The sequence below is a fragment of the Lynx rufus genome, unplaced genomic scaffold (assembly GCF_022079265.1).
Source record: "Lynx rufus isolate CCGP_SWC_20201006 ecotype Redwood Valley unplaced genomic scaffold, mLynRuf1.p SCAF_1, whole genome shotgun sequence".
In the NCBI taxonomy this organism is placed as follows: domain Eukaryota; kingdom Metazoa; phylum Chordata; class Mammalia; order Carnivora; family Felidae; genus Lynx; species Lynx rufus.
This window is the reverse complement of record NW_025814823.1, coordinates 228,526,949-228,539,918: the sequence shown is the minus strand read 5'-3', so window position 1 is coordinate 228,539,918 and position 12,970 is coordinate 228,526,949. Positions and strand designations below refer to the sequence as shown.

Below are 12,970 nucleotides of genomic sequence, written 5' to 3'. Positions count from 1 at the left end.
CCATTTTTGCTAATTTCCTAAAGTGTTGAGCTGTTGAAAGCAATAAATATAGTGTTTCATTTTCACTCAATTGCAGATGAGAAGGGAGAACAAACCTTTCAAAACCTAATCTAACACACTAGAGGTAATTAACAGTAAATTGGAGTAATCACTGGAAAATGCCATGAGAACACATATGATCATGGAACATTCCATCCAACAGTAGTCCAGAACTCAGTCCCATCCATGAGGTTCACTACACAATCAGAGGTCTGCCAACCGGCCTACTACCAGTGGAAGCACTTTTTAAAATCTTTTTAAATGTCTATTTATTTATTTTGAGAGAAAGTGTGTACATGCAAGCTGGGTAAGGGCTGATAGAGAGGGAGAGAGAGAACCCCAAGCAGGCTCCATGCCCGTGTAGAGCCCAACACAGGGCTCGAACTCATGAACCGCGAGATCATGACCTGAACCGAAATCAAGAGTCAGATGCTTAACCAACTGAGCCACCCAGGAGCCCCAGAAGCAATTTTCTTAAAGTCACTAGCACTGTTTTAAATTCAAATTGGAGGAAAAAGGATAAAATCTACATGCCCGTTAGCATGGCTACTGTCAAAAAAAAAAAAAAAAAGAAAGAAAGAAAAAGATAAATGTCAAGGATGTGGTGAAATTGAAACACTTGTATACCCTTGGTGAGAATGTAAAATGGTGCAGTCCCTATGAAAACAGTATGGGAATTTCTCATAATATTAATATATTCCCCCATGATCCAGAAATTCCACTCCAGGTATATACCCAAAAGAACTGAAAGGAGGGTCGTGCAAAGATATTTGCACACCTCTCCTCACAGCAGCATTATCCACAGTAGTGAAAAGATGGACACAACGCAACTGTTCATTAACAGATGAACGCATAAACAAAAGGTGGCACAGACATATGATATAATATCATTCAGTCTTAAAAAGGGAAATTGTGACACAGGCTACAACATGGGTGAACCTTAAGGACATTTTGCTAAATAAAATAAGCCAGTCACAAAAAGACAAATACTGTAGGATTCCACTTATATAAGGCATCTAAAGTAGTCAAATTCTTAGAGACAGAATGTGGGATGGTGGATTCCAGGGGCTGGGAGAGGCAGGGGGGAGCTGTTGTTTAATGGTATCGATTTTCAGTCTTGCAAGATGAAGAGATCTCAAGATGGGTTACACAACAGCGTGAATAAACTTCACACTACTGAACTGTTTACTTAAAAACGATTAAGGGGCGCCTGGGTGGCGCAGTCGGTTGAGCGTCCGACTTCAGCCAGGTCACGATCTCACGGTCCGTGAGTTCGAGCCCCGCGTCGGGCTCTGGGCTGATGGCTCAGAGCCTGGAGCCTGCTTCCGATTCTGTGTCTCCCTCTCTCTCTGCGCCTCCCCCGTTCATGCTCTGTCTCTCTCTGTCCCAAAAATAAATAAACGTTGAAAATTAAAAAAAAAAAAAAAAAAACGATTAAGATGATAAACTTTACATTCTACATTATTACCACAATTTAAAATAAAACATTTGCGGGGTGCCTGGGTGGCTCAGTCGGTTGAGCATCCGACTTCGGCTCAGGTCAGGATCTCGCAGTTTGAGTTCGAGCCCCGCGTCGGGCTCTGTGCTGACAGCTCAGAGCCTGGAGCCTGTTTCACATTCTGTGTCTCCCTCTCTGCCTCTTCCCCACTCATGCTCTGTCTCTCTCTGTCTCTCAAAAATGAATAAACGTTAAAAAAAATTTTTTTAATAAAATGTTTTCAAACAACAAAATCTAGCCTGAAATTTTAAGTGTGAAAAAAATAAGCCCCCTCCAATTTCCACCATATTATAGATAAAACTATTATATATAAGGGAAAGCAAGTTGCCCTGGTTCCTTCATGACTCTTCTTTGATTGAGAATGCTGTCGGGCTGAGTGGGACGCCCTCGTTAAGATTAACTTCCAAGCCAAGAATCTGAAGGAGATACTTCCAACAGGCCAGTACTGAAACTCCTGCCCCTCTACTTTGCTTGGGAGACTGAGCCAGGACGTTTTCTTTCAACCTCCAGGTTTTGACATTCCTGGTCCTGAATACGACACAACAGTTTGACCTGGGCTTCTTATAGTTCAGAACTTGTACTCGTTTATTCCCCTCACATGATCCCAAATCCAGATGTCTGAATTAGGAAGAGGGGTAGAGTTAAGCATTTCACCTCTCGAAGACTGAATCGGTTAAGTGACTGTCTCATTCTGTGCCTCCATTTTGGAGGAACAATATTATCTACCTCCTGGCATCATGAAAATTAAATGAGATAACAGATGAAAACCACTTAGATGAGACTGACACCTGGTAAATATTCAACAAATGTTAGCCGGAAGGAAAAGGAGAAGGGCATTTCCTCAACCTCCAATTAACTCATCCTGCAGTCTAGCCATTTTAGTGTTGTCCACCCCTCACTGTTCCACTGACTCCTACTGATCCCACCAGACTGACATGGCAGGCAGGAACAAAGCCACCGGAGAATTGGAGCCAACTCATACTGGTTCAGGACAGCCAATTGATCACAACCCTTTCCAATTAAGCCTTCAGTAGCATCATGTTCATAGTCTGGAATCAGCCATTGTGGCAGTATTAACACCACAGAAATCAACACTCAAAATAGCGCCCCCCTCTACCCTCTTGCTCAAAGCTGGTTGTTAAACATTTACAGGTATACCACTAAAAAGCATTATCAAGAGTGTGCCACCCCCATCAACAGAAAGAATTCTCTCTCCCTCTCTCTCTCTTTCTCTCTCTTTTTTTTATGCTAATAAACCAAAACAAACAAACAAACAAAAACAAAAAAACCTTCAGGAACCATCATAGGGCTCCTGATACGCCTTCCTCAATGCTCATGAAATTATATCCTCCCATATTTTGATCTTCCCTCTGTAATCACACCCCAGATTTTGGAAGGAAATCACGGCAGAAAATGGAAGTCAAGCTCAGGAACAACAAAAACCAGATTCAGCTGCCAAAATTCAATCTCCCAGGTTAGAATAGGATAAACGCAAGACAAGATATATCAGAAGCTGAGAGAAGATTCTATTCTCCGACCTCAAGTTCCAAGATGGCACCCGAACCCAGCTTCACTGGATTCAGAAACATGCAGACATTGCTGTCAGAACCATGGAACTTAAGTGACAGTTATAAGTACCCCCATTCAACATGAAGAGCTGGAGAGCCCTAACGTCAATCTGCCACCACCCGTATGGTCAGAATGGAATCCTGTCCATGTTAGAACAGACACCCTCCTCTGCAGCCCAGCACAGATCCTGCCATAGGACAGAGGTCAATAGGTTCTCTGTGCCCTCCATAATCAAGTCTGGGAACACTCAAGTGCATCTCACCTGATTCCCCTCAAGAATGGCATCTTCCACTTCAGTTTTGTCCAGGTCCACGCAGGAAGCTACGATTGCAAATAAGTAGTCATGTCTGCCATCCAAGCGTGCCCGTTTGGCTTCCTTCTCTTCCTTCAGTCTTTGCTGTAAGAAAGGAACAAAAATGGTATGTGACAACTACTGTTCTCAGATGTATTCATTTTGTAATAACCGCATGAGACTGTTGCTTTTTTCAGGTCTTGAGTACTCACATAACAGACACCTTAATGGTACCAGTTTTAATCTTCCATTTTTAGCAATAATGTTATTCTGTTATGAAAAGAAGATGTGCTCATCGTTTTGGAATTGTGTAATACAGATAAGCTAAAAGAAAAAAAATAAAAATCATCTGCCATCCAGAAATTATTACTGCAATTATTTTGTTCTAAACCTTTAGATTTATTTCTATGCATATATAAACATTCAAAAGACACACAAAAAAAGAGATCCCCATTTTTGTAAACATTCCCCAAGCCTTTAAAGTAATATCGTTCCACATTATCTCCTACCTTTATTGTTTGTCTATAGATTCATATCTGGTCTTGAAATTGATTTCTGAATACTAGTGCTTACCTTTAAACTGATTGTTAATTACAATACTAAGGCATGTGACCAATGTGGGCAGTTTGAAGCATATCCTTCCATATGCACTATGCTCATACAAACGTATGCAAATGTATACACACATCTGTATATTATACTATAAAATTTTCATACATATTCCCTTAATAATACACCACAGACCCTTTTCTACTTTAATACAGGCTATTCCTACCTGTGTGATAGCTGCAAACTATTCAACAATGTGGATGTACCATAATTGATTCAACCATTCTGCCACTGGTGGATATTCAGCTTCCAATTCATTTCTTGAATTAAGTACATCGCCTGAAATGCCAATGAGCAACACTAGGAAGAGAAAAGGTGGCCCCTCTTTTGTCCAACATACAGTTATTAAACCCCAATTATGTACCTGTGCTATAGAGGCAAATGCTACGCAATGACGTCAAAAAATCTCATAGCCTGTTTGGCAGGATCTGAGCGGAAAGTATAAGTATGAAAGGATGGTATTATGGTTGCCACCAGGGCATCAGATCAAGGCAGGGACGTTTATGGGTCTTCAGAGAAGTTGCAAAAAGGAGGGTGCCCCACTCCAGCCTGGGGCTGAGGTAGCGATGACAGAGAACATTTTGGGAAGAGGTGGGTTGAACCTAGACTGGAAGGGCAGTTGGCCACAGTCCCAGAAGGGAGGCATTTCTGCACGTGCAAAGGCCAAGTGGCGTAGGAAAGCAGAGCACACTTTGGAAACCACAAGGTAGCCAGGTTGACTGAACTAAAAAGGACTAGAAAGACATAATGGGAAATGAGAAAGCAGTCTGATCATAAAATATCTTGTGGGCCACATTAGGGAGTTTAAGCGTTATCTGAAGTCCATGGAGAATCACTGACGGGTTTCAGATCAGGGGAGATGTTAGCTGTCCATGCTGCAACAAAAAAATCAGTCATTCTCGAATGGAGATGTGGTTTATATATACAATGGAATGGTACTTGGCATTGAGAAAGAATGAAATCATGCCATTTGCAGCAACGTGGATGGAACTGAAGGGTATTATGCTAAGTGAAATAAGTCAGGCAGAGAAAGACAGATACCATATGTTTTCACTCATATGTGGATCTTGAGAGACTTAACAGAAGACCATGGGGGAGGTGAAGGGGAAAAAAAAGTTACAGAGAGGGTGGGAGGCAAACCATAAGAGACTCTTAAATACTGAGAACAAACTGAGGGTTGATGGGGGTGGAGGGAGGGGAAAGTCGGTGATGGGCATTGGAGAGGGCACTTGTTGGGATGAGCACTGGATGTTGTATGGAAACCAATATGACAATAAGTTATATTTTTAAAAATTAGTCATTCGTTCTGTCAGCAGTGTGGAATGTGGACTGGAGCGACACAAGCCTGGAGACAGGAAAGCCAGTCAGGTGCCTTATGGTGGCATTCCCAGAGCCCAGGATGCACAGACCATTGGGAATGTGGCTCTGGAACTCAAGGGGAAGCTGCACTGTAGATCCAGATGCAGATACGGGTTCTCAATGCAGCGCACTTGATATTACAGGCCAGATCTTTCTTGTTGTGAAGGGTAGTCCTGCACATTGTAGGGTGTTCTTGGTCTCTTCCTTCTGGATGCCAGGAACTCCCTACTACTGAGCTGTAAGAATGAAAAATGTCTCCAGACTGCCAAACATCCCGTGTGTGCCAAAATCACTTCCTGCTGAGAATCACTGATACGATAGAGACAGAGACAGTCAAGACGGTATCTTTTGGGGTTACGCAGTGCACAACCTGCACGATTATGTTATCAGCCCTTTCATCCAGTAGGGGGCATGTGCATACTAGATATTCAGTAAACACTTGTCAAATGAATAAATCGAACTTTAAACCATGAGTGCAGATATGATTTTCTAAGAAAGAAATGGAGAATGAAAAGCGAGGTGAAGAGCCTCGGGACGCACCAATATGCCAGGAGCAAGGAGGGAAAGAATAGCCCACGGAGACAAGTGAGGATAGTGGGCAGACAGGCAGAAAGGGAACCAGCAGGCCGCACCAGCAATACACCACAGAGCCAACAGTGCTAATGCTATAGCGGAGCGGTGGGGTCAGTTAGGGTTTCCTTAGTAACTAATTGTGTTTACAAAAGGGGCTATAGCATCCCCCAGCCCCTTGGCAAAAGGATCATGCCATTCACCTCTCCTCCTCTTGAAGGTGGCTGGCCCTGTGACCAGTTTTCACCAAAAGATCGTGGGGAAAAGTACGACTGTAAACCTGCCTAAGCTAATCCTTAGGAGAGCTTCAGCTTCTGCCTTTGCCCTTGGAAATGCTCCCTGGGAACCCAGCTACCATGCTGTGACAAGCCCAAGCCACATGGGGAGACCACATGGAAGAAAAACCAAGGCATTCTGGTCAATAGCCCCAGCCAACCCAGCCAACACCCCAGAACCAACTTCCCTCCAGGTGAGTAAGCTATCTCAGACATTCCAACCTAATCAAGCCTACAGAGGATTGCAACCCAGCCCAATGCCACTCGAAGCAGAACCACCCAGTTGAGCCCAATCACCGATATACTCAAGACAGATAATAAGGGACTGCTGTCTCTGCTATAAGCCATTATGATCTCGTGTGGTCTGTTATGCAGCAGTAGATAACAAGGTAATCCTTGTAGAACAATTTCACTGGTTGGACAGAAAGCAAATGGATGTAGGCTTGAGAAAAAGGGGACTGAGAAAAGAGAAATATAAAGATACTGAATATAAACTATTCTTTCCAGAAACTTGACTATAAAGGAAAGAGGTGTGGTAGCAGTAGATAGAGGGGAATTTATAGTCAAGGAAGAATTTTTTAAGACACACACACACACACAAAACAAACAAACAAACAAAAACCTTCAAAAACAGTGAAGAGGAAAAGGTTGGGGATTTCAGAGGGCTTGAAAGGCCATCTCTGGACCCATGCAATTAACATTTGTTTTCCAGAACCTGAGGGGCCTGGCTGGAAAGAATTGGAGGTGGAAGGAGGAGGGATTAGGGATTTTTAAAATTTATAATATACCTATTTTCTTGCCATTTCTCTCTATAGGAACTAACACAGGTCCTGACACAAAGTATACATTCCATAAACATCAAACAGAAGCAAATTTACATCTCTTTTTAAATGTGGCTACAACAAGGATGATGTCCTGTTGTTTAGACTGTTTTCTTCTTGCTTGGCAGGGAGGAATAAAGTGCTTTTCAAAGCGAACTCTCTGGGTTTGTACTAAATGGCTGCAGCAGCTTGAGGACATGGTGGGCAACCAGGGGAGCCAGAAATCAGGCATCAAAACAACCATCTTGCGGCAAATGCTGGGGAGTGACAAAGAAAGAAAAGAACTAGAAAACCAGGAAAGTCAGGATGTAAAGCCACTGAAGCCTTCCGAAGAATAGAGAAACTTAAATAAGACTCTGCCATGGCAACACATTCTCTATGACCTGATTTTATGAGACTCCAAAGGGGAAAAATATATATATGTGTATATACATATATATACATATATATATATATTCTAGTGGAGGAAAGGAGTGATTGGTCCCTAAAACAGAACACTAATGATTCTATTTTTACTTAAATATCACAGAGGAAGAAAAATTCCAAAGAAGCGTCATGTGTACACAGCGAATTATCAATGTGTTTTTAAAGTCAATGTTTCGTGAGCTGCACGAAAAAGCATGTTAAGCAACGAATGTGTTCTTGCATAAACTGATCGTTGGTTCTATCTTTGCTGAACAATGAGGGAATTGTTTTTTATCTACCACAAGAAGTCAGTAACATCAAACAAACATTTAGTGACCAGACCAGGGCATTGTCAGCCCATAAACTTTAACCCGGAGCTTTCTGGCTGCTAGGGAATGGCAGCAACAAGCAGTCAGGTGACAAGCTGTCTGGAGGTGACTGTCCTGTTGGCCTTTGAAACATGGAGGGCAACTGGGGAGGGATTAAGATGGCAATAGGCGGACAACGGAATGGCTTTTTTTGGAGTCACATTGAAATTGTTTCCTGTTGCATGAATAAGCACCGAGGGATGGGGGCGGGGGGGGGGATGGGAGGAGGGGGCTGGGAAACCTATTCAACGTCCACAGAAATCTCGAAAGTAGTAAAACACTTCTGCAATGTGGTGGCAAGCTATGTCGCTGCCATCCTTGGAGAAAAGAGTCACTAATGCGCTAACTCACAAGAAACAAGTGCTGCTTTCAAGGCTGGACAATTCTGCGTGGACAAATGAGCCCTGGTCCCGATCTTAGGTTCCTGTCCCAGCTCTGTCACTTGCATCTGTCAGTCAATCTGCCCAGGCTTCAGATTCCAGAACTGCAGACTCGAAGTGTTAGACTAGGGATGCCTGGGTGGCTCAGTGGGTTAAGCAGCTGACTTCAGCTCAGGTCATGATCTCACGGTTTGTGAGTTCAAGTCCCGCTCACAGTGCAGAGCCTGCTTCAGGAGCTCTGTCTCCCTCTCTCTCTCTCTCTGACCCTCCTCCACTCATGCGCTTGCTCTCTCTCTCTCTCTCTCTCTCTCGCTCTCTCAAAAATAAACATTTAAAATAAAAGCATTGGAGTAGATGACAGCTAAGCACCGTTACCTTCTCTGCGGTCGGAGCTTCTTGCTGGTTCAAAAGTTAACACAGACGAGAGACTTGAGATTTTAAAATACAAATCCCAACAAAGACCCAATGCATGAGCTTTCATAATAAGCTCTGTGATGTTTTCTCATGATGAGCCTACCCGTCCAACTTTTTTTTTTTTAACACAGTATACCAACTTCTGCCTTTAACTCTATGGTTAAGTGCGAGTCTGAGTGCTTGTTCACGTGAGACCGTGCAACTTCCTTTTGGCTCCGGACTGGTAATCCCTGAGTATGTGAGAGACCTTACTCTCATCTGAAAAATGAAAATACAAGTCCAAACCTGAAGGGCATTTATGAAGATTAAAATGGGAGCAGTCTTGAGACAATACCGTCAAGCAGCACTTGAATTAAAATGGCATGATCAAGGCACTGACCCTGGGCATCAAAACTCAGGAGAAGCCAAACTTTTCAATCATATATTTTTTTAATTCTACAAATGTTTATATTCCCTCTACCCTTAGAAAGCCCAGCCCCATGAGCAGGTTTGTCTCAGACCCAGGTCCACGCCACAGACGCCATGACGGCCAGAAGTGAATGTCAGGTCCAGGAGCCCCTTTGTGCACAGGGACACCCTTTTCCCCAACTCTCTGAAGGTGTCACAGGACACTTTGCTCTGTTCGCCCTGGTGGCATTGCTAGCCGTGGCTCTGACAGTCATCATTTCCTTACCGTGCTTACCTTTAATTGTCACAAAAGCCTTATGAAGCAGCAGTATTACCTCCACACCAGGAAGTTGAGACTATGGACCATTAACAATTTCCCAAGAGCACACAGCTAAGTAAGTAAGCTAAGAGCTGGGCTGCAAGGCCATGACACGGTTGCCCCAGGCAACTAAGAGTTTTGCACCTATTCAAACTGGTATTCCATAAACATGGTCTCTTTACATTCCCACCCAAGAATTATCTAGGGCCCTCTTGGAGGGTGTCCCCATATACATTGCGTGAGTTATATAAGGAGTGGTGGGTAGAAACTGGGGTTAACTGGCACCATTTTCTGAGTTACACCAGTGACATTTTAGTACCAGGATGCACTGGTGCCCACTTGGCTTCCAGTTGGCATGCCTTGTGTCCAGCTCTCTCATGACGCTCCTGTGTCTCAGCAAAAGGTAACCTGCCATCCTCAACTCCTAAAAGTTCCTAGAAGGTGGCCTCCCTGCTTGGGCAGCCAGGAGGCTGGGCTCCATGCTTTCCCCACCTGTTGCTGCTTCTGCCTGAACAACTTCACTTTCATCTATGTCATCCTCATATGATGCCTTTGCACGGCCAAGTGTATGGGGAAAGGAATGGGTTCTGCAGCCAAAAATTTATTTCTTTGTTTAAAAAAAAAAAAGTTTTCCTAGGTGACATGATTAGCCTTGTTGCAGGTCTGAATGTGAGAAAGAGGAAGAGATCTGTTTTAATGAGGGTCTGTTGCATATGTTTGGATGAATATCTTTCTATTTTCTTCATTTGGGTGTTTTGTTCTTTTATGTATACAGATGCATACAGCAATGTATCAAGTGTGTTACAGGAGAGTATAATCTAGATTTACATCCCACTGGAGATACTGGAAATATCGTGAGTCTATGAATTACGGGTGAAACTCCTTATCTTAGATCGCCAAAGTAAATTTGTCTAAGACTGATTCTGCTTTGGCTCTCCATATCAATCTCAAGTCCACACATAATTAAGCATCTGATGAAACACAGTACCAAAGAGACCAAGGACGTGGATTTGATCATCTCAGGCCAGTTGGCTTCACTTTTTACCATCTTCCTCAACCACGGATGAATGAGGGCAAATCCATGAGCAGAAGGAGAAATTACTCAAAGTGTATGCCCAGCCTTCTGAAATGCCTCATTATTGGTAACCTGCCATAGGTATAACCTGATCCTTCTTATCTCTTGCAGGTTAAAATAAAACAAAAATCAACTGAGTCTCATCATTCCTGCAAGACGATCAGCTCCACAGAAAGGGAAGTTTTCTATTTTAATTTTTGCAATATCCCCAGGGCCTAGAACAGTACCTGGGACATAGAGAGCTTCAGCTGATACCTAGTGAGTGTATAAAGTAACCAAATTAATCATTTACGAGTCACTTTCAAATAACAAAGGGCTGGAACAAAGTATTCTAGCTCAGTCTGAGTCCATGATCACAGACTCAGAATTCAGTCAATAAGCTCCTGGGTCTTCAATGCTGTTGTGTCTCGAGTATAAACCATGGCACAAAATTCTACCACTAATATGGACTATAGCCCTCTCTCATTTTACAGCAAATATGACTAAGCTCCCTTAGCCTACATCCTACTTAAATGTGTTGAATTACAAAAACTGAGGGAAGCGGTTCTCCTGTTCACTTCCATGTAGAGCCCTCTCTACAAAGTCAACTTCCTTTCCATGTCTTCCAACAAAGAAGGGCCTCCTCCTTTGTCTTCCAGCATTTTCGTTTTACCCCACAGGACCCCCATTCCTCTGAGAGAGGCTACTCTGTGGTGCTTCCTGGAGCATCCAACCCTGCTCTTTAACCGGCTGGGAGACCCACAACCTAGCAACTCCCCACTTTTAACTGTACTTTTCACGTCTTGCCCTTTCTTATCCCCTTTCCCTTTCGTCTCTCCCAGTGAAGCATCACAGATGCAGAGGATGCACTCCTTCCCACATAAAGAGCACTTCAGCAAAGTGGTTTTCTGGAAGGGAAAGACACTCCACGATGGCTAATCCCACTCACAGCAGGTGCTACAGTGAAGTCCTCCTTTATTCAACAAGAGCTACACTCCCCTCCATTGCAAAGAGACAGTGCTTAAACTGAGAAGTTCCCATCAATCTTCTTGTCCTAACAGTAAGCTCTGGAATCTTGTCTATTTTTCACCGGAGTTCTCAGGACCCTCAAATCTCCCCATTTACTGGCTCTCTTGTCTGTCATTCTTTCCAAGCCAATAAAAGATACCCTCTTGACTTTTTACTCCATGTGGGTTTGTCACCCAAATCGATCCAAAACCTGCTGTAGGGATGTCCTCATCGCCACAGCCTTCTCTGCCCCAAACATTTCAACCATCCAGACTTACAGTCGGTTTTCTGCACACCAAATTTGGGGATCTGATCGAAGGTCCTCAGTGGGCCTTCACATGACTCCATATTCTATCTTCCTTCCCACCCCACAGCGGTTTTTCTCCAAATCAGGAATACCTCTCTTGCAGAATTCCAAGAGTTACCTCTGGCAGCAGGGGTCATCTAATTTCACTCCCAAGCTAAAATATATATAATGTCACCATTCACGTTACATAGGGCACAGGGATGAAGTTCAAAAATGCCCTTATTCATCACAATAAACTAGAGCACTTAGAGCTTGCTGCTCACTAGAATCATGGGGACTTTCGGGGCGCCTGGATGACTCTATCAGTTAGGTGTCCTACTCTTGGTTTGGGCCCGGGTCATGGTCTCATGGTTCGTGAGATTGAGTCCCGTGTTGTCGGGCTCTACGCTGACAGCATAGCCTCTGCTCGGGACTCTCTCTCTCCCTCTCTCTGCCCTTCCCCTACTTGCGTGTGCACATGTTCTCTCCCTGTCTCTCTCTCTCTCAAAACAAATAAACATTTTTTTTTTAAAAAATCATGGGGAGTTTTAAAATACTGATGCCTGCCCCTTCCCCAACACTCTAACTTATCTTCTCCCAAGGAGGCCTGAGCACTGGTATTTCTCAAGAGTTCCCTTGGCAATTCTAACAGGCAGCCCAGCCTCAGAACACTGCCCCAAAGGAAATGATCTTATGGATTGATCATGACTGATTAGTAGGACCAGGTTCTCACTTGAGGCAGGAACTTCACAGAGGAAGTCCAAGGGCACAAACGTGGGATCCTTCCAACCCTAGACCTCTTTTGTCCATCTCGTTACTGGCGTTGTACAAAAACCGATAGTTGTAACGAGGTTCCAGCTCTCAACTCCATGAGGCCCAGAAGTGCTGTTGCATGCCTGATCACAGAGCACAGCAGCGCCTGGCACAAAGTAGACATTCAACAGATTATTTGTGGACTGGATGCATTTTGCACTTGGCCACACTCTCCCGGGGTCCAGCTAGGGCGTGATTATGATGTGGGCATCTGGAGCATTCACTTGCTCAAGCTCAGCAACACTCACCTGGGTATTAACAAGCAGCACTGGTCCCTTCCTCCCCCGCCAGCTAAATCCTAGAGCCATTCACCTCCCCATCTGCAAGGGAATTGTTTTCATTTTGTCCGCTGTATTGTAGATATGAAACGTGTTCACCGGCCAAACATGCCTGGGCCTGATGAACAGAGGACACCGAAACCTGTTTGGCTGTTTTGCCCGAGGATAACGAAACCCACACCCTTTAAGCTTTCAAAAGATATCTGAGAGCAAAGGTTCTTTTCTG

General features: G+C 43.8%; 1 protein-coding gene across 1 annotated transcript in view; it reads right to left on the bottom strand.

Annotated features, from left to right (window-relative positions):
* Positions 1 to 9,123, bottom strand: part of DNAH5 (dynein axonemal heavy chain 5) — a 231,275-nt gene extending 222,152 nt beyond the window's left edge. The window contains exons 1-2 of the mRNA XM_047077331.1: positions 9,119 to 9,123; positions 3,369 to 3,498 (exon numbers count right to left, since the gene is read on the bottom strand). Coding sequence (XP_046933287.1) covers positions 3,369 to 3,498; positions 9,119 to 9,123 — 135 coding nt within the window. The remainder of the gene's footprint in view (positions 1 to 3,368; positions 3,499 to 9,118) is intronic.
* Between the last annotated feature and the right edge of the window lie 3,847 nt (positions 9,124 to 12,970).